Raw genomic sequence first — 21,282 nt, forward strand, 5'->3', positions numbered from 1 at the left:
AAAATAAAATATTTTAAAGTACATTAGCAAATAAAACCTGAAGGTGGTACAACATTTATCTTGGTCTTTCACAGACATATTTAGGATTATTGTTCTGAAGGAACTGAAAACTTCTCCAACATTTCACGGAGAAATGGTAAGAATACATCAGTCAAATTGGTGCAAATATTTGTCAAAAATTATATAAAACCCAATGGGCAGATTTCACCTAGCTCCAGTAATTATTCTTCATGAAATAAAAAATGGTTCTGGTGTTCACTAAGAATGCTTTAATTAGAATGGAAAAGAAGCAAGGATATCCCCAGTTACACTATATAATAGGAGTAATATAGAAAGGGGGGCAGAGGTGGGTCAAGGGCACCAGAATAAAAAGACACCACTGAATACTAATTGCTATTGACCATTTTGAGAAATAAAAGATTCCACTTCACATTAGCATCCATAGGACCAAGGTAACACACCTCCACCTCCACCTCTCTTTGTGGTTTAAGATTAAAGAGTTGCTTAAAATTGCTCTGCAAGACAATTTCAGTGAATTTGTTAACCAAGAAACATGAGACAGACTGAAGTCATCCTCTGTTAATTTTGAAATACCCCAAAGCTATGAATGATGTAGCTCACTGTGCTCGGAGAAAAACAGCGATTTTGAATTTCATTAGATACATTATTTGTTCAACTAGACTGTGGAACTGTCACTTTGTCTGACTAATTAGAGGCCCTGAAGTTGGTGGTCATAGAATTTTTTTTTGTGTTATGTCTCAAACCGTCAACCAAATTTTTTTCCTTTTCCTCACAGAGACTTCCTACATTTAGACACTCTAGTTAAACCTTTGCTTTCGACATTTGAATTCCTCTTAGTATTCCTAAGAGTATTTCTTAGCATTCCTATTATTTTGAATACCATCATATTCATCCAATTAGTTTCCAGGCAGCATAGATTAAATTCTTTTTTCTTGGGTACCTGATTGCTTGAGCCCTTTGTTTAAAGCATATCTTCAATTGGAAAAATAATTTAAAATATAGGCAACAACAATACTGTTCAATTAATTGTATTTTATTTTTGATTCTAATATTGCTCACTGACTTCGTTTAAAATAATTCACTGAAGAATTTAGCCTTTGTGAAATTAAAAATTGATACACTTAGCAAGGTTAACAATAAGTAAATTCAAGTTCAAGTCAAAGCCACTCTTTTCAGGAAGAGTGCATTAAATTATCCCTTGTTGAATGTATCTAACAAGAAAAACAGCAAAATAAATTACTGAGGGGGTGGATACAGTGGCTCACAACTATAATTCCAGTATTTGGGGAGGTTGAGGTGGGCACATTGCTTGAGCCCAGAAGTTTGAGACCAACCTGAGTAGCATAGTGAAACCCTATCTCTACAAAAATACAAAAATTAGCTGGGTGTGGTGGTGCATGCCTGTACTGTCAGCTACTCAGGATGCTGAGGTGGGAGAATTGCTTGAGCCCAGGATATCGAGGCTGCAGTGAGCCGTGACTGTGCCACTACACTGTAGCCTGGGTGTCAAAGTGAGAGCTTCTCTCAAAAACAAAACAGAAAATGACTGAGGTCGTGTAGAAAATAAACCATTATATTTTAGAGATGGACTCTTCCTCTATGGTGCCACTGAATCCAATATTCTAAGATACAATCAAATACTAAGAAATTAAGTGACCTTTGAATAGTGGAGAAAATTTTAGTCATTCAATGATTAAAGAATCAGAGCAGATTGGTTATAAAAGTCATTGTAACAATGGGAACGGATATAATATTCAAGTTTATTAATTAAATTACTCAAATAATAACTAGAGCTAGCATTAAAATGCTTAAATTAAATGTGGGGCATCTGCTATGGTCTATCTCTCTCAATCCTATAATTCTTATGTTGAAATTCTCACCACCAAGGAAATAATATTAGGAGATGGAGTCTTGGGAGGTGATCAGGTTGTGAGATTGTAGCCCTCATGAATAGGGTTAGTGCCCTTTAGGGAGACTTCTTACTCCTTCTGCCATGTGAAGTTAGAGTAAAGAAAATGACTGTCTATGAGGAAGAGCCTTCACTAGACACTGAATCTGTCAGCACCTTGATCTTGGACTTCCCAGCCTCCAGAACTGTGTGAAATACATTTCTATTGCTTGTAAGGCACCTAGTCTATAGTATTTTGTTGCAGCAGCCCAAACGGACAAGACAGCATCCCTTACCTCAACAGGTCATTAATTTCACATTCTCTATTAGTAAAAATAAAACAATAGTCATCGGCAGAATTTTAACTGCTAAAAGACTTCTAAAAACTGATTTCACCTCATAAGTACTAGAGTTAGAATCAAAATTTGAGAATAAAAATTATGATGTTCATTTTTGCCACAACAATGATCAATAATTATATGAAGAAAATTTGTAATCAGGCTATCAGTGATAGTTATTTGTTTCTAGTAATTTAGTCACAAAATTATTATCCAGTATGGCGTTGGCATCAGAAAGCATATGGGATTAATGTCAAGGAATTTTTTCACTTTTAGGTTTATGAACCTACGGGGATTTAGAAGTCTAAAACAAATGTATTCGTATTAATAACCCTTTTTTATTTTTATATTGCGTAAATTGGAATACTTATTTGTGAAGAATAATATGGTAATCAATACATAGCTTTGCCTAGAAGAAGATCACCCCCAATTCCCAAGAATTTTCAATTGGTTATTTAAAAAATGATTATTGGACATTTATTGGACATAAAATTTTAAGGGTCCTTCTCCTTAAAACTTTAGTTCTAATGCTTCCTATACTTCAGGAATCAGCAGCCATCAAATAGGGGAGTTCTAATTTGCCACTGTCCAATCTTCTCACATAGGGAAGGATAAAACTGTTCAATGTAACAACTATTATGTGTACTGCATCACGTTGTATCTATTGCAGGCATCATCATAATTAAGTTCTCAGTGTCGAGCCTATGAGATAGTGCTTATTATTTACTACCATTTACAGAGGAACAGAGTAAAGCAGAGTCTGATTGTATAACTTGCCAAAGCTCATACAGCTAGTAGGAGGGGGGAAATTAAGATTTGAACCAAGTCCTACTGATCTTAGAATTCACGCTCTTTATCAGCACAACAACATGTGAGTGTAGTGTGTAGTGTGTATTTGTGTAGGTGTTACAAATAAACAGAAGAGAGATGGGATGTGGCATTTTCATATATATTATTTTTATTCTGCATAGTATTTTCCCTCTCAAGCAACCTATAATTTCATATTTTCTCAGGAAGTAAGACTTTGTAAATGTTATTTTCTAGGAAAGTAAGCATTGATAAAAAGCTGAAAGTTAACTTTAGATTATCAAGACTATTTCACTGACCGTAAAGCCTAACAACATAAGAGAAATTTAGGTTTAATTTTTTCTGAGACAGTCTCTCAAATACATTTAAAGATTTCAGAGTAGCCTGAATCCATTCACTAGTTCTACAATAGAACTGTATCTGGCCATGTCACTGTCAGGCATAGTAACAGAAATTACTGTATGTTTTATTAAAAGCCTATTTTTGTCTGTCTCTCTCTCTTAACTAAAACCCTAATTTAGTTGTTGTTCCCTTAGGTACAAAGTACACAGTTCATAATTCATTTGATATAAAATGTCAGTTTAGATTCTTGCCCTTCTTTGATAAATGAGAAAAAAACATGTACGTTTCAATTTCCTCAATGCCAGAACTACCAGGAACAACCCCCTGTTGTGTTTCTCAAAGACCTTTGTGTTAAATTAAACATCAAGATTCAGCAACTGTGGGGAAGGATATTTCCAAGACAGAGAGAACAAATACATGAGACAGAAGGAGACAGCTAATGCTTTTCCTACTAGTCAAGTGATATCTCCCGAAGAGCATCTTTGATCCTCAAATTAGTCCTCACTTATAATTTAATACACCACAACCAGTCTGCCATTTCCTTACACTTAGTTTTAGAGACAGCTGTTGGAATCATCAAGGAAGATAAAAATTTAGATGTTTACAGGTTAATTTTCAACCTAATGGTGATAGCTTGTGTATATTTTGTATTTATATATCATGCTTTATGTCCTTTAAACAAAGAATTGAGCAGCTACCTAATGTGGCAGCTGATCTCAGGGCACACACATTCTTTATTCCTTGTCTAAACCCATTCAGGAAAGTTCTGTAATTATGAAACCCCTTCCCAGATGAGCAAAATGAGGCTTAGAGAGGGGATAAGTTTCTCAAGGTCACACAATCAGGAAATGAAAATGCTGGGGATGGCAAGTGGTGAATAAGTTGAATTGTGATATTTTGATAGACACTGTGCTTTACAAATGCACAGTCTAAGACATATGCTTACTTGATTTATAGCATCAACCATGGGAATAAGATTTATGCTTTTTCCTGTGGTCATGCTCTCAACTTCAGATTTTGATGAGGAAATTATTCCTATTTTCTTATGGCCCAGAGGTCACACATGGTCATTTTGTGGCCATTCCAGTGAACAATTTTCCGACATACTCACACTGTTCATAAGGCTTATTTCTAGAATATTCCACTTGTGAATAAGTGTCTTCACCTGACTCTAGTGTTTTTTCAACTGTTCACAGAAAATTGTATTAGTACAGAAAGAAAAAGATTCTTTCTTTCATTAACTTTTACAAATATAAGTTTTCTTGCTCTCTTTTAAGAAAGTTTGTTAATTTTTCAAAATTAATACTATTAGATTAGTTAAATCTCTTCACAATAGTGCAAACTGTGTACAATCAGAAGATCACGCTATTCATTTTTTTTTTTGAGATGTGGAAGTCATTATCACAAAGAATTCAACTTTAACATAAGTCCAAAGAAAGGACAACTTAGTAATGAAAAATAATGACACCACTATTACGCACTAATGTTTTGAGTAAATGTATTTGAACAAGTTCTAATGACATTTTCTATGCTGCACCTATAAAAAAGCTTCTACAAGAGCAAATCAAATCAGAAAATCTAAATTTTTGATCACAAACCAAAGAACTGTGATATGATATACAAATAACGAAATGTACGTTATAACTTGCAAGTCATTTGAGAGCTAAAAGTGCAGAAAAAGAAATAATATTTTCACAAAAATTATAAATATTTTCTCCTAAATAGATAAATACAAAGACTATTTTAACATTATCTTCTTTTAATTAAAATTTATAATAGAAGTTCATTGGTAAATATGAAGGAAGTTGGGCAAAATAGTTGGTGGGCAAGTTAAGTACTCATATCCATACTAGCAAAGGATGGGTCTAACTGGTTGGTTTCTTTGCCTTCTCCACACAGGGCACATACAACATAATATTGCTTCTGCTTAATGCTTTTTTTTGTAAGGCTGTAAACATGTTTTACCTACATTTTTTTTCCCTTATGACATTATAAACTTTAGAGCATGGGTTATATAGTCATGAGGACAGTTCTCCAGGTCATCTGCAACAAGATTTAAAAACCTACTAGTTCAGCCAACAATACTCTTAAAATTATATTTGACACTACTGTAGAGTCAAGTCACCTCTTCAGATCTGCACTGATTAGTGGGGCCTCAAAATCTGTGTCGCTTCTGCCAAAAGATCATAGGAACAGTCAGTAGAAGAAATAAACAATAGAGTATAGTGACTCAAAACTAGGCTTCTATAGTCAGTCTCTAGATTTAAATACAGTCTCTGCCTTTTACTAGTAACATGACCTTTACTAGTTGCAAGCCAGTATTGTTTCTTCAACTTCCTTGTGTATAAATAGGGATAATAATAGCACTTTCCTTACAGGGTTTGTGAGGAGAATAAAATGAGTTAATATATGCAAAACCACACCTGCACATAGTATTAATAAATGCTATCTTGGTATGAGTGATCACAACATCAAAAATCTCTTTTTAGCAAATAAAAAGTTACATGATCTTAATTTTTCTCCAGGTACTGGACAGTATGTCAACCTACTCTGGAGTTGTGTCTGTGAACTCCTAGAAGGAAAAATCTTAGCTATGCGGTCCAATAGACAGCAAACCCTAGAATCCAGGATGAAGATGTAACTGACTTGAGGAAACATTTTTCAAAACCCTAGAGATGTAGCCACTAGAGGCTCATTAAAGAAAATTCCCCAGAGGGGAAAGATTCAGGTTTTAGTTACATGGAGTTTCTTATAACAGATGTTCTGTGAAGAAAATGAAGAGCAGAGGAAATTTAGCTGACAGTGTCTTCACAGTAAGGCTGATTAGTGTTCCTCAGTGCATAAAACATCACGCCTGTTGCTTTCTGGTGCCACAGGTAGGACTCAACATCTGGAACTGGTTATCTTTGGTATCTGTTCCTGGCCCATTCAGGAAAATTGTGAGCAACAAGATAGCTTTCTTACATTGGAAAGACCTCTGGCCCTAAGAATGGAACTTATATAGTCAAAGATCAGCTGAGCATGGAGGCCTATTATACCTATTTTCCCCTCAGTATGTGTCTCAGTTATAAAATGTGTCTTATAGACAAGATCATATACTTTTTGCTTTGAAAGTATTTTAAAGATGGCCTAGCTCAGTGGTCTTCAAACTTGTGAAGGCACCCAGTGGCCTTGGAGTTGGTAATGGAATCCCATTAAAACACAGATTGCTTGGCCCCACCCTCAGAATTTCTGGTTAAGTAGGTTGAGAGTAGGATTTGAGAAGTTGCATTTCAAGCAAATTCCCAGGAATGTTGACGTTCCTTGTCTGGGATCACACTATGGATACTGCTGATCTATTTCACATCTGCCATTTTAGAGATAAGAGACCAACATCATAGTCAGGTAAAGTTACTTAAGTCAGACCAAACAACTAATTAGCACAAGAGTTATTTCTAGAACTCGGGGCTCTGAGAACTGAAAATAGTGGAGAAACAGTTCAGAACATTGTCAAATAAAGTGACTTTGAGGAGACCCTTCAGAACGGAATCAGCCATTTCATGGTTTTAGAAAATATTATCTCATTTCACATCCAGCTTACTTCCTGAGGTTTCCTAATTTGAGAGGCCAAGAAAAAGCTAAACACATATGTTAGGTTGAGCATTTGGCATGATTTTCAGGAAGTGATGAGACTTCTCTAAATGTTCTCTACTTGTTTTCCTTTCTCTGAAGCATTGTGGCAAATGCTTTTGTTTTCAGTGGCAGAAAACACAACACACAGAGGCTTAAGCAACGAAAGGGATAATGGGCTACTGTAATCAAAGGAAAAAAAGAAAACTCAAGGGAAAGAGCTGGGTTTTGGCAGTGCTAGATTCAAAGGATCAAATGATGTCATCAGAATCTAGTCTACCTCCTCTCACACCCACTCTGCTTTTTTCCTTGCTGGCTAAATTTCTCAGACTCTGAGGGGCAACACGGCTGGCAGCAGATTGAGTTGAATCCCATATTCAAATACAGGGCAAGAGACATGCCTCTGTTGACTGTACTGACTTACTGCAGTTCAGTGGCTTTGATTGGAATGCCTGTCACTCCTGAAAAAAATCACTGTGGTCAGGAGAATACAATATCTTCATTGGTCAGACCTTGTGATGCAGTCAACTTCACACACAGCACATGTTCTGAGCTTAAAAGAGCCCAGGGTGCTCTGAGGGAAATTGGAGCCCTGTCATCAAAAGAAAGGGTGAAGGTATGCTGGGTGGAAAAATAACACCAGGCCACTAGCACTCCACAAGACCACGATAGTAATCATTACTAATATCCTATTATATGCCTGAGCCAAGGTAAATAGTGAGAGGGATAGAGAAAGAGAGAAATAGGGAGATCAGCCGTGACTCCTCTGTCTACTTCCATTTACCCATTCATTTTTTTTTTCATTTTATTTATTCTTTTTTCAATTTAAAAGAGATGGGGTTTCACTATGTTGCCCAGACTGGTCTCAAGTGATTCTCCCACTTCGGCCTCCCAAAGTGCTGGGATTACAAGTGTGAGACACCGCACCCAACCCATTCATTTTGTCTTCCCCATGAATTTATACTCTAGTAGATAAGACATGATACGTGCATATGAAACATTTAAATAGAAATGAAAGATAGTATACATTCGAAAATGGTCATCAAAGTGTATGAGGGATTAATCTAATAAAGTATGTATTAGATACCCTTATGTTTCTAGTTTCATTTGTCCCAATTAATTAATAATTGTGAAAATCATAGTGGTTTTAAGTGAATTTACCTACTGTTGTCAAAATCTATTCTTCCTTAGGTCTTTAAGTTTTCTTTTAGACTCTGGGTGGTCTATATGCCTTTATAGAGATACAAAAAGGGATTCTCTTGATGCTACTGATGAAAAGAGATTGGAAATATGGTCTCTATGTATCTAAGACATGTTAAGAATTTTCTCACTTCTTTGTGAGTATTTAATATAGGCAGCTAAATGTTCATAGAATTTTATGCAAGTCAGGCATACAGTCTGTCTATGAAAAAATAAGGAACAAGAGATTATTTTTAAGAAATAAAGCAAAAATTTCTTTAGGGCACTATAAGAACTCAAATAAAACTTCAAGTTGCTTTTAGACTGCAGTGTCAGTCAGACAGACATGATTTTTTTAAGTTTTAAGTTATGGATAAAGCTTTCTTCCAAGAAAAAAAAAAGAAAATGAATTGTACTTTTTCTTTTTAAAAATGAGAGTTAGAAAATATCAATGGAACTTAAAGGAACAATATTTCCCACCCCTCTCCCCTGGTAAAAAAGAAAAAGATGTGATTTTAATTTTTTTTTTCAAGCTCTCTCTCTTGCCCCAGGATGCTTTAAAGATAGAATTTAATTGTGTATATGGGCATGTGTATTTCTATATAATCCACATGAGAGTATGCAAATATGGAGAGCTGGCAGTCCATTGCTGGAGGCTTGTCGAGTCCATAGTAAGCACACTTCAAAGTTCCCTTCCCTCTTCTCCATAGCTCAGAAGTTAGTCTCTTTCTAAGGTGTTTTTATAAGCAGGAAGTTCATTGTCAAAATGGTGAATACAAAAAGTGAAAAAATTATCCACAAATTATGAAACAGGAATTTATCCGTCTCTTTGACTTACGGTATGTAGTATTACAAACATATACCTGCTCACACATGCACACACACACAAAGCAGGTTCAACTACCAATTCCAAAAAAGTAAAGGTAAAACTTTTCAGGAAAGGATTTGAGAGCATGTTTAAGACAGTCATAAATCCTTTGGTTCTATTCTCATAACATACCTGGGAGAAGACGTGGGTTAAATTAAGTGGCCTGGTATGTGTTTTCGAAAGCACGCTATTTATTTTATTAAGAATTTAAATACTTTTATTTGTTGAATTCTTTTACTTTATTACTTTCAATGGGTTGATTTTTCCAAGGAAAAAATAGCTGCACATTTGGAAGATATACACAGAAGTAAAACATTATGCACAACTATTCTAAAGATTCATATGAACTGGCTGTAGTATAAATTGTGTAGCTTTTAATATACTGAAGGTAAAGACAAACCATCTGTTTATGTGGTAGAATGTTGTCGTTTCAAAGAATGCTATTCCTCACCATCCTATATCTTCATTGTGGCTTTTACATTATAAAAAGCAGTTAATCTCATCTTTCACTCTACCCACTGAATAAGGTAATATACCACGTTAGCCTATTGTTTATTTCAGCTGCTAACCTACATTTATTTTTTAAATTTCCATTCCTTTGTACTCTTGATTTTTAAGATATCTCATTGCCATCTGCACATTAATATTTCTATTTATATATTTCAAATAAATCAAAGTGAATACAGAGCAGATGAAAAACAGAAAACACACATTGACGGGCTCTATATCTGTACTTGGCAAGCAAACTTTTACATTTTTGAGAAATATTAATTTTCTTTTTAAAAAGTAGCATCTTGACATTGTACTAAGTTGATTTTAAATGGCATAGACTGAGCCGAGATCGTGCCACTGCACTCCAGCCTGGGCGACAGAGCGAGACTCTGTCTCAAAAAAACAAAAACAAAAACAAACAAACAAACAAAACGCATAGAATATTTTATGATTCTCCGTGCTACAATGCATCAAGAAAGTGCAAGATACAATAGAGTTTGTATTTGCAATTCTTATTTATTAACTCTTTTGCTTTTTGGTCTATACTTGTTTTTTGAGCCAGTTCTAGTTGCCCCTAATTCTCTTAGAGACCCTGCAAAAAATAAAAATATAACACTCATAGGTGGGAACTGAACAATGAGATCACTTGGACTCGGGAAGGGGAACATCACACACTGGGGCCTATCACGGGGAGTGGGGTGGGGGGAGGGATTGCATTGGGAGTTATACCTGATGTAAATGACGAGTTGATGGGTGCTGACGAGTTGATGGGTGCAGCACACCAACATGGCACAAGTATACATATGTAACAAACCTGCACGTTATGCACATGTACCCTAGAACTTAAAGTATAATAAAAAATAAAAAATATAAAAATAAAGATGCCATTCTCCCCCTGGTTGGTTGAGCACTACCCACAGTTCATTCCTCTAAGGTCTTAAGAAAGAGATTTTGTTTGAAATTTGAAAATAGGAGAGAAAGCTCAGTTCTTTCCTTTAAAAACTGAAGGAGAAAAATATGTTCACTGAGTAAGTTATGCCAAAAATATCAGACTCAGTCCCTAATCAATTGAAGGGATATAATCAATAATTTATTTTCTCTTTTAAGGCAGAGCTATTGTAATGCTTAACCTAAGAGAAGAATTTGGTAACATTGTCCTGCCTCTCCTACTTGGGTAGGCTGCTCTACGGGTGGATCATTCTGCCACCTTTGAAGCATGTCTTTTTCCTAAATAGTAGACACTTGCTTTACCTAACTATTCTTTTTTTTTTTTTTTTTTTTTTTTAAGACGGAGTTTCGCTCTTATTACCCAAGCTGGAGTGCAATGGCACAATCTTGGCTCTCCGCAACCTCCGCCTCTTGGGTTCAACAGATTCTCCTACCCCAGCCTCCAGAGTTGTTGGAATTGCAGCATGTGCCACCATGCCCGGCTAATTTTTTTGTATTTTTAGTAGAGACAAGGTTGTCTCTACTAAAAATGTTGGTCAGGCTGGTCTCTAACTCCCGACCTGAGGTGATCCGCCCTCCTAGGCCTTCCAAAGTGCTGGGATTACAGGTGTGAGCCACCGCGGCCGGTCTTACCTGCCTATTCTTATCTGACTTGCTGGATTAATAAAAAATTTACTCTGTATTGCAAAGATGGATAGTTGACTAGTTTTTAGTTCAAGGGCAACATTCTGCAGTCGCAGGTAGAATTATACACTCACCAAGAGTCAGTTGTATTTTTTAAACCTGTGATGTCAGTTGTGGTTCTCATTATTATTGTCATTTAATTAAATAATGCTTAAACTGATGAACACTGTTAGCAGAAACTTTTTTCTATGAAAATTTACTGCTTTGAAAAACTTTCAGTGAGGACTTAAGAAAACAATACTGTGAAATTCATGCAGGAAAAATAACTCAAAGACTTAGGAAATTACAAAAATCTGAAAAATTCTGTAATTAGATTCTTCCTTAATTATCCCTAAATTTTTGATCTCCTTTTAAAGGAGTTTTCAAAGTGGAAATCAAACTATGCATTATGGGTGTAGTTTTTGTAGCAAATATGCTGGACTTAGAAATACTAAATTAACACTCCAAGAAAACAACTTGGTCCTATATAACATGGATAAATATATCTATGTGTTCTAAATTAAAGTTACGTTAAATATATATTTAGGTTTTTTAAATGTTCTGTTTTAATCATTATTTTCAATTAAGTGTTCAACCACCAGTCACAATAGGTAAGTTAATTGAAATTGGTGGTTACAGTGGAAACTACTAGAAGGCAGAAAGGGGGAGAAAGCAAAGAACTGAAAAACTGTTGGGTGCTCTGTTCACTACCTGGGCAATAAGATCGATCATACCTGAAACCTCAGCATTATACAATATATCCATGTAACAAGTGTGCACATGTACCCCTAAACATAATATAAAAGTCAGAATTATTTAAAAATAAAAAATAAAATGGTAGGTAAAACAGACAATTAAATACACAAATTTATAAACACGCCTCCAGAGGATCTTATATTATGCATTTTTACACTGCTATGGTAATCTTAAACAGGACTAAAAATGATTATAGGATGAATTAAGCCCTAAATGTTGAATTTAATCCTGGAAAATGTTTATCCAAGTAAAAGATACAGCAATAGCAAAAGATAACTTTCAGGATTATTTTCCAAGTTATCACTGCCACGAAGGGTTCTGGCAATTTATTCAGCAAATATTTTATGCTAGACACTGGAGCTACAAAAGATATACAAAGTACACACAGTTTCTACTCTCACAGCTCAGAGTTACAAGCAGAAATCAGAATACTCAAGCCCTAGATTTGAGAAATAACTAAGATTTTTTTTTTAATCACCTACTTATAAAAGGAGATCAGAATTTTCCCTCCAGTAGGGAGCTACAAACAGTTTAAACAAGAATCTATTGACATACATTTCTTGATCTTTATACTGAAATAAAATGTCAAAATTAACTGTCAAGTAAGGAAAGATTTTTTTTTTTTTTTTTTTTTTTTTTTTTTTGAGACGGAGCCTCGCACTGTCGCCCAGGCTGGAGTGCAGTGGCGGGATCACGGCTTACTGCAAGCTCCGCCTCCCGGGTTCACGCCATTCTCCTGCCTCAGCCTCCAGAGTAGCTGGGACTACAGGCGCCCGCCACCTCGCCCGGCTAGTTTTTTGTATTTTTTAGTAGAGACGGAAAGATTTTTTTGTATCTTTTTCAGGAAAAATTTAGTAAACTACTTTCTTCATTATTTTTGGTGCTAGTACATCATTATTTCAAAAACAGGACTAATTTAAAAGAAAAAAATATTTTTTTTGCATGTATGTGTGTGTACATATACACACATACATACACTATCTAAAAACCAATCATTTAAACATTTATGGAAGACTGATAAATTATCAGGCTCCAGTAAATCATACATTCCAGCATGCATGCTTTTTGACTTGGGCAAGAAATTTGCTTTCGACAGTTTGAGGCAAGCAAAAGTTTTCAGGGCTTGCACACTGGGGCTTGACTCTTGAAACCCTGAGTTTTCCCCGGGAACTCTAAAAAAGCCCAGTCCAGCTTCCTTAAGCCAGAAGAACCATGCTGACAACTCATACAATCAGGTGAGAAATAATACAGAATGATTGTTTTATGTTGCTAATTTTTGGAGTAGCTTGTTATATAGCAATACTTGAAAGAATATTCCAGCTCTTAAATTCTCAACACAATGGAATTCAGTAGTTCAAGCTCAAAAAAGTTAGTCATTAATATATTATTCCTTTAGTGGTATTACTGGGCAAAAATCATATACTAATATTTTTTAAAGCAAACATTTTATTCAGTTATTCAAAAGCATATTGGCTGAACAACTACTAAATTTGCTATTTAGTGAAAATTGAAAAAAAGTTTGAATTCCAAGATGTAACTTTTAAATATATGTATTTGAGGACAATTAAGAAAAAGTGAAAAGCTATTAGAATAAAATTTCAAATTACTTGCTTTTGTCTAACATTAACAATGTAAAAAAAGTATTTGTGAATAAAATATACAGATAATAGACATTTTTTAAAAAGTCATAATTATATTCAATAAGGAACTCTTTATAAACACAGAAGAATTTTATTAAGAAAAAATGTGAAATCCCAAGATAAGCAATGAGAGCTTGATGTAAGAAATCATTCACAAATTATGATCTGGAGGTCATGGAAGAGGAGGCTGAAGATATTTCAAAAAGAAAGTCACTTCCCATGCTTCCTGCTTACTTCATCATCTAATATGCATCACAACCACCCCTTAGCAGGGTTATTGGCCTGACCATACGTATGTCAACATGTTAAGGAGTAAGTGTAGGAAAGGAAAGGGATGTAGCAAGATGAAATTATTCTGGTCTCTGCAGTCTATGTGAAAGACAGATTTTTTTTTACTTACTTTTTCTGTAGGGAATTTTCCAGGCCCCCAAAAAGAGTCTTAGTAGGAAAATAGAACAAAGGAGGTAGGAAGCACCAAATGTTTACCAAGACAGGCAATACGCTAAACACATTACATATATTATGTTGTTAAATCCTCCACCTGATGTGGGAATTACCAACCAGCCTCTTTAATGGATGAGCAAACTGAGGCTCAGTTATATTTGCAAATTTGCTCATAGTCACTCAAGCAGTGAGTGAAAGAGGTGGATTTAAATCCATGTTTCTAGGACTACAAAGTCTATGCTTATGCCTCAGTTTTAATTCCTAATGGTTTTCTTTTTTATTTTTTTCTCATTGATATTTTAGGGGGAGAGGCGGGGAGGGGGTTCAGGGAAGGAGAGACAGACGAAAAGACCCTGTAAAACAAATTACTCACAACCATTTTGCCTTTTTCAATTTTTGGTTTTCTAATAACACATTGGGGAAAATAAATAGGTTTCTCAAGCCTAGTATTTTATACTCTCTGTCGATTATAATAATTCTCATCAATTTAAAAGTACAAATGACAAATTATTTATTATCAGAGGAAAACTGGATTAGGTTCACAAACCAGGGTGGCTCCAAGTTCCTTTCACTGTTACAATAAAGCAGTTCAGAAAAAGATAAACAGAAGAGAATTATTCCTTTTGGAATAATATAAAACTTTCATAAAAAATCTGTTTCCAGCTCGTCAGTATGGAATGTGTCACTAATCATTTTAAACTATGCCCTTTTATGCTTCTTCTGTCTCTTTTAGCTTCCTGAGTAGTTCTTTGATGTAACAAAGACAGTTTCAGACAAGATTTCAGTTCATCTGGAAAAAAAAAGGTTTAAGTCTGGAGGCAAAATGCAGTGTATTTAAAATTTATATACTCTATAATGCCTTTGTTCTGAACTTGAAGATCCTGCAAAACTTCTAAGCTTCTTTGCCTTCCTCCTCTAAGCTCATTTGTTCTTCTTTTGCTTATTATCATGCAACTGCGACTTTAACTGGTGTTTCCATCATTTAACTACATGCAGAGTCATGGCTGACCCTTTCTGATCAATTGCCAATCCATACAGGTTTGACTGATAAAAGAGCCAATTAGATTTAAGCAAATTAAGGGACATCACCAATGTCAACCACTTATTAAACTGAATGCTGAATTCCATGCATACAAAACACTAATGCACTGAGCCCCATTAAGCGTTGAAATCCTAACCCCATTAGTAACTCCAGACCTTGAAGGGGTAAAGGCCATAGGAAAGTTTCATATTTATGGATTAACATTTGGATTCGTTTTTATTTTTTTAATTCCTTTCCTAGAACTCTTGAACCTGTACCATAATGCTATTCAAGAGCTCTGATTAAATATATTCTTTATTTCCAAGAGTACCTTAGTGCCAAATATGAGCATTATGTTATTACAAACAACCTAAAAATATAGTAATTGTAGAAATACAAAAAACTTGAGTGAGCAGAAGTAGGGAAGGATCTGCTACATAATTAGAAAAAAGAGAGACGCTCCTCCTGTTGTCCAAATAATATTTAAACTGAAGTTTTCAAATAAAAAATGTGTATTAATTGGGATTTGCCACTGTTCATCTATGTGCCAAATTATTAGTAGCACCATCTTCTTGCTTTACTTTCTATCTTCAAATAACTTGTGTTTATCATGTTCTTAATTATATATTTTTTTCTCATCAGAAAAATAGAGGTAGGACTGGCAAATAAGATGTGTCCTAACCATCAATTAAGAGATGATGTATCCTGGTAAAATTCTTTGGAGTATGACCCTTTCGCCTCTCCTTTCCAAATTCCTACCTAAACTAAGGGTTGTTTATTCTATGCTCACCTGAGAAAAGTAACCACTATAGGGAAGAATAAAAGAGTGATGAGTTGGTGTAACATGAGAATATTTCTTACCTCCAATACACTCACCCTCCTTATAGTTTGAGCTCCCAATTTTATCTACATAACCAGAGCATTCCTACATTGGACAATGGTGTAGAGAGAAAGTCACATTTTCACAGCTGGCTAAAATACAAGGTTGCTCAGGTTGGGGTGAGGCCTGGCGGGCTTAAGCAATGATAAGCTTAAAATTTTAAACTAGTAGTTAAGCAATCTTGACTAATTTATTCATTCAGCAATTATTCATTATGCACCTACCATGTGTCAGGTTTAGTCTAGGCACTGAAGATAAAAATGTAAGAAACAGTTCCTACTCTATAGAATCTTATAACCAGTGATTGTGACAAATTAAACAGGCAATTTGAGTATAACGTAACTGTTGTCTGGGATACAGAAAGGTCCTATCTCAGCCTCTGCTGGCAAAAGATGACTTTCTGATGGAACAATTTCTAGGTTCGAGCCTAAAAAATGAGAAGGATTTGGCCAGATTAAATGGGTAAATGGGATTTTCCAGGTCAGATTTGATAGCATATATTTGGTGAAGTAAAAAAGAGCATTTTGTTTTGCCCAATTATTTTATTATTATGTTTTAAAACTATGCAAAAGAAGCATAGCTAAGGATATTATCATTACAAATCTTTCATTATCCAGCATTGAAAGATACTAGGATTTCAACGTCACCATAAAAGAGATCTAATATTGAAATCAAGGAATTGGCAATAATGATAGCTATCCAAATATAATGGAAAAGTAAATAGCATATAGAACCTATTCTGCCCATAAGTTGGTTCGCCTCTGCATATTGGTTCATTTATTATTCATTTCATAATGAAACACAGTTCACTGGACAAAGGCATGGAAGATTTCTTTAATAACTCTCAGTACTAATTTAATTCTACTTAAACACACATATTCTAGTGAATGCCACATGCTTTTCAGCATGATTTTTATGTGTAAATCAGGATAATATGTTTTCAGATCATTAAGTAAAAGGAAGCATGAACTAAAACCTATTTAATCAATGAGGTATCACCTTTAAACTGCCACAAGGTCATAAAAAAGATAATTTTAATGCTATAAGTTTCCTAATTGTAATCAACAACAATTTAATGAAAAAAGAAAGTATGTCCTAATGGCCATAATAAACTTTAGCGAATCACTGTGTGTCTTTGAAGACATCTGCTTCCTCTTTGGTGAAGGACTGACTCCCAAATTCTAGATTTTTGAATACATAAAGTGAAGGATTGCATCAGGCCCAGAGAGTGTGGGCCTGCAGTGCATTATGGTAATGACACAGATAAGCATCCACAGAGCGAAGATGAAGATAAGCCTCAGTTAACAGTTTACTCAGTTTGACAGCACCACTTAGTTTCTTCCTGTTTGCATAATATTAACCCTTTTACTGACAGGTATATTCATATAACGCATATTCAGTTAGCAGTAGGAGCTTGCTACTTTTAATTGAATCATGATATATGTATACATAACAAATTATTAGACCATACATTCCTCAACACATAAACAATTAATTAAATTTGCCCGGTTTTATGAATATGATTATAAATTACTGTAAATCACAAACTGTTTAAATCCATATAAATATCATAAAATAAACATGCTTATTAAATATTGTATATATCCTGTAGAAAAGGTATGACTATATAACTTAAAAATCTCCATTATGGCACTGATTACTCTTTAATTTCTAAATCTGAATAAAGGATATTATATACTAGGGTTTAGAGTCATCACAGTTTTCTATCCTTCGTAGCATGTGTATTGAAGTGAAAAATGAAGATATGAACACCTAAGGTTTATTTTATCTTAGGGAGTTTTATTTTGTGTTCCAGTCTCAATTTTTAAATAAATATATCTAAATTCAATTCCCTTTTAAAATTATTTTCTTAATAAATATGATACTAACCTGAGTTGATCAGCCTCAAAAGTTTCTTTTATGCATTCTTTTCTTAAGTAATGTAGCTTCTGACATGTAGAGTTTCAACTGTTTTAGTAAACATCAATTCATTAATTTTAATAATGGTATAAAAGGTAGATAATAGTGAGTGATTTTATGATACAACAGGTAATGAATCTTTTTTGCAGGGGAGTGGTTCCATACAACCTGAAGATTTCCTTTATTTTTCTCCAGTGATAAGGCATTTTCTGTTCTTACACTCTTCATAACTGGAAGTGGGGTTAACCTGCCCTTCAGATTGCTGATATAAGATTGTGACATTCTCCCTTAGTCCAGAATACACTCATTCCTGGGAGATGGGCTACAGGGCAGACACTGGATATCCTGCGGTCCTTTGCTTTCAGGATTTTCAGAAAACATACATTCTTTAGCACTCAATGGAGAATCATGCTCTTAACATTTATAGGCATGCTTTCTGTTCAAGGGCCATCCATGTCAACCCTAGAGGGGTTTTCCTCAATGTGATTATTTCCCACAACGAGTTAAAACATGGTGAAGCTGATGGCACATCAAAATAATGGCAATTGTGAATAGGTTGATTTTTATAGAAATATTTAAAATAAAAATATCCAGACTGTATCACATTTCACACATGAATGTGGCCCTGCTGAATTGTAATTATTAGGATCAGGAATTTAAAGGTGTTTTTCAGTAATGCAAATGGAAATTTCCTATTCTATCGTCTACACCCTGCCTTTTTTTGCCAAATGAAGTACTTGAAGTATACAATTGAACTAGTTATTTAGAACACCAGGAATGAAAACCATCTGCAGTAGAAAATGGAAACTCAAATTGCAAATATAAATTTTGGCTTTAAGTAAAGTCTTGAACAAAAACATTTCCCAATTTTCTTAACATGCAGAAATCCAGAGAGATATGTATGTGTATGTATGGTATGTAGGCACACATACACACACAGTGTGAGATGGATGAAAGCAGTCTCAGCAAAACAGTGAAAGACCGTCAATTAAAGAATCTGAATACACAAAGCGAAACAACAACAATCAAAAGAACCAGAAATATAATTGAGCCTCTAAGTTATAAAATAAAATACCTGTAAAAACAAACAAGATATTCAATGGTCACTTAATTCTAGGGCATTTATATAAAATTCGATAGCCAACATTTGCATAGACTTACCTCCTGGAGGCATTGCAATTGTTATAGGATCAGTTATCAAGCTTCCCTGGCTATTTGAAATATTCACTTGTACGGTATAGTTGGTAAAAGGAACCAGCCCATCCATGAGCACCCAAAGGTTTGTCTCTTCTCCACTGTACATGACTTTTGTGACATTCAGAAGGGTGTAATTATTACCTACTGATTAAAAAAGAAAATTATTAAAATAAATACATATTTAAGAATTCTTTCCTGATATTATTTGAGTATTTTTTTGAGTTTCTAAATATACTGTACCAAATAGGTCTGTAACTTTACGACTCTAAGAGGCATTACACGTGCTTCTATCAATGCACATATTTGGATTTTATTATCTTGTGAACAAAAGTGTTATCTGGGTTGACCTGGCCAATTCATTCATCACAGCAATCAAAATATTTGAGGAATATTCTTAGATAACTGTAGGATAAAGCCATATCACAAGTATCAAGCATATAAGTAAAAATATTGCACAAATGTAGAAATTGATTACTTGATGAGTTGTTTATACTTTTTTGAGTTTTCTTTTTCCAGTAAAAATCCCTGAATTTTTTTGGATATGCAGACAGGAAGAAATAATACATTATTCCTCAAATAGAATGGTTCTGGATACACGTACTATACTCAGACATATGAGTCAGATATTGTATATATCACAAACTGAGGTATTTTCTGTTCACTTTGCTTGAAATGTGGGTGGATTTCTTTCTATCTAATACCTCTTTAAATTAGAATTAGTCGGAATATCCTGAAAAGCAACTGGGTATGGGAGGTACTATATGTCCACTTTGACCAGAAGATCTAATATTTTTAGCTTTATGAGAAAATGCAGAAGCTGCCTAGCTATATAAAAGAGTCACTCTCTATATGTCCTCACCCTGCTCCCACCACCACTCTCCTTCCAAAGCTTTAGCAAATCCATTCTTAAATCTCATCAGTCCACAATGCAGGAAAATATTGCTGCTTAATAACAGTGTTTTATCTCTCTCTTACACCATTAGGTTAAATTTCAGGTTAAGAGTCAGAAATTAGGGTTAAAATAAGAAAAGGGCTACAAATGAAAATTGTAACACTTTTCTATATTAGATGCTTTCCTGAAAAATTTATGATACGATATTTTAAAATATTGCTTAATTTTTGTTAATTTTAGAAATGATACAATAACTCTTAAAAAACAGAAAAATGAATGATTAAGAGTACCACCCAGGCAAGGCAACATAGCAAGACCTCATCTCTAAAAAACAAAAAAAAATTAAAAATTAAAAATTATCTAGTCGCAGTGGTATGACCCTGTAGTTTTAGCTACTCAGGAGATTGAGGTGGAAGAATCACTCGAACCCACAAATTTGAGATTACAATGAACTACAATTGTGTCACTGCACTCCAGCCTGGGTGACAGAGTGAGATTTTTTCTTTAAAAGAGCACCAATATTTACTTCAAATAACCTTCTTCCTATATAACATCACTTTTTATTATATGTACATTTAATCTTTCACATACAATTTCTGCAGATATAGAGAAATGAATTAAAAAAGCACATGATATTGAGCTTCAAAGGGAAGAACAAGCATACTCGCAAGATCTCCAGATACTGATATAATCTTTATTGAACAAATGCTTAAAAAGTAAAAGATGGCATCATACTAAAAGTGATCTTGCATCGTATAGTATACAAAATGCAATGTTTATAATATTTACAAAAACATTATATTTTAACACAGTTTAGTAGCAAAGTATAGTGCAAAGGAAAGAACATAAATTTGGTTGTCAGAAAGTCCTGCATTTGAACATGTTCTTGTATTCTTTAGTAATGTGCTCTTTGCTAATTTATTTAATATCTCTGAATATCTGGTCCTTCAACTGTGAACTGGGAATGATAATACAGTATTTACATTGCAGTGCTATTGTGAAAATCAAGTAAGATGATTTCTTTATCATATCCAGCACATATTAGTTGCTCATAAACAGCAGCTAGGAATGATGTTATTGTTTTTGTTGTAATCCATACAATTGATACATTCTAGCCATTTAGAACTAGCAAGTGATTAAGAATTTTATACCCTGTATTTCATTTTCTCAGTAGCAATTGCCTACCTATTCTCTACCCCTTCCAACCTAACAATGTATTATTAATCAAAATTCTAAGGTTTTTCAATGAACAAAGCAGCACTAATCTCATCCCCTCCCAATGTGCCACTGTCCCATCAGATTATATTTCAAACTGAAATTAATGAAGATCAAATCATGCAAAAGAGATTCTGATATCTGGTTATTACTTGACTATTT

At 34.4% G+C, this 21,282-nt stretch overlaps 1 protein-coding gene across 1 annotated transcript in view; it reads right to left on the minus strand.

Annotated features, from left to right (window-relative positions):
- The window catches only part of LOC105493520 (usherin), a 789,359-nt gene that overhangs the window by 294,723 nt on the left and 473,354 nt on the right, over positions 1 to 21,282 (minus strand). Inside the window, exon 37 of the mRNA XM_024796490.2 lies at positions 18,978 to 19,157. Coding sequence (XP_024652258.2) covers positions 18,978 to 19,157 — 180 coding nt within the window. The remainder of the gene's footprint in view (positions 1 to 18,977; positions 19,158 to 21,282) is intronic.

The sequence above is a fragment of the Macaca nemestrina genome, chromosome 1 (genome assembly GCF_043159975.1).
Source record: "Macaca nemestrina isolate mMacNem1 chromosome 1, mMacNem.hap1, whole genome shotgun sequence".
NCBI classification, from domain to species: domain Eukaryota; kingdom Metazoa; phylum Chordata; class Mammalia; order Primates; family Cercopithecidae; genus Macaca; species Macaca nemestrina.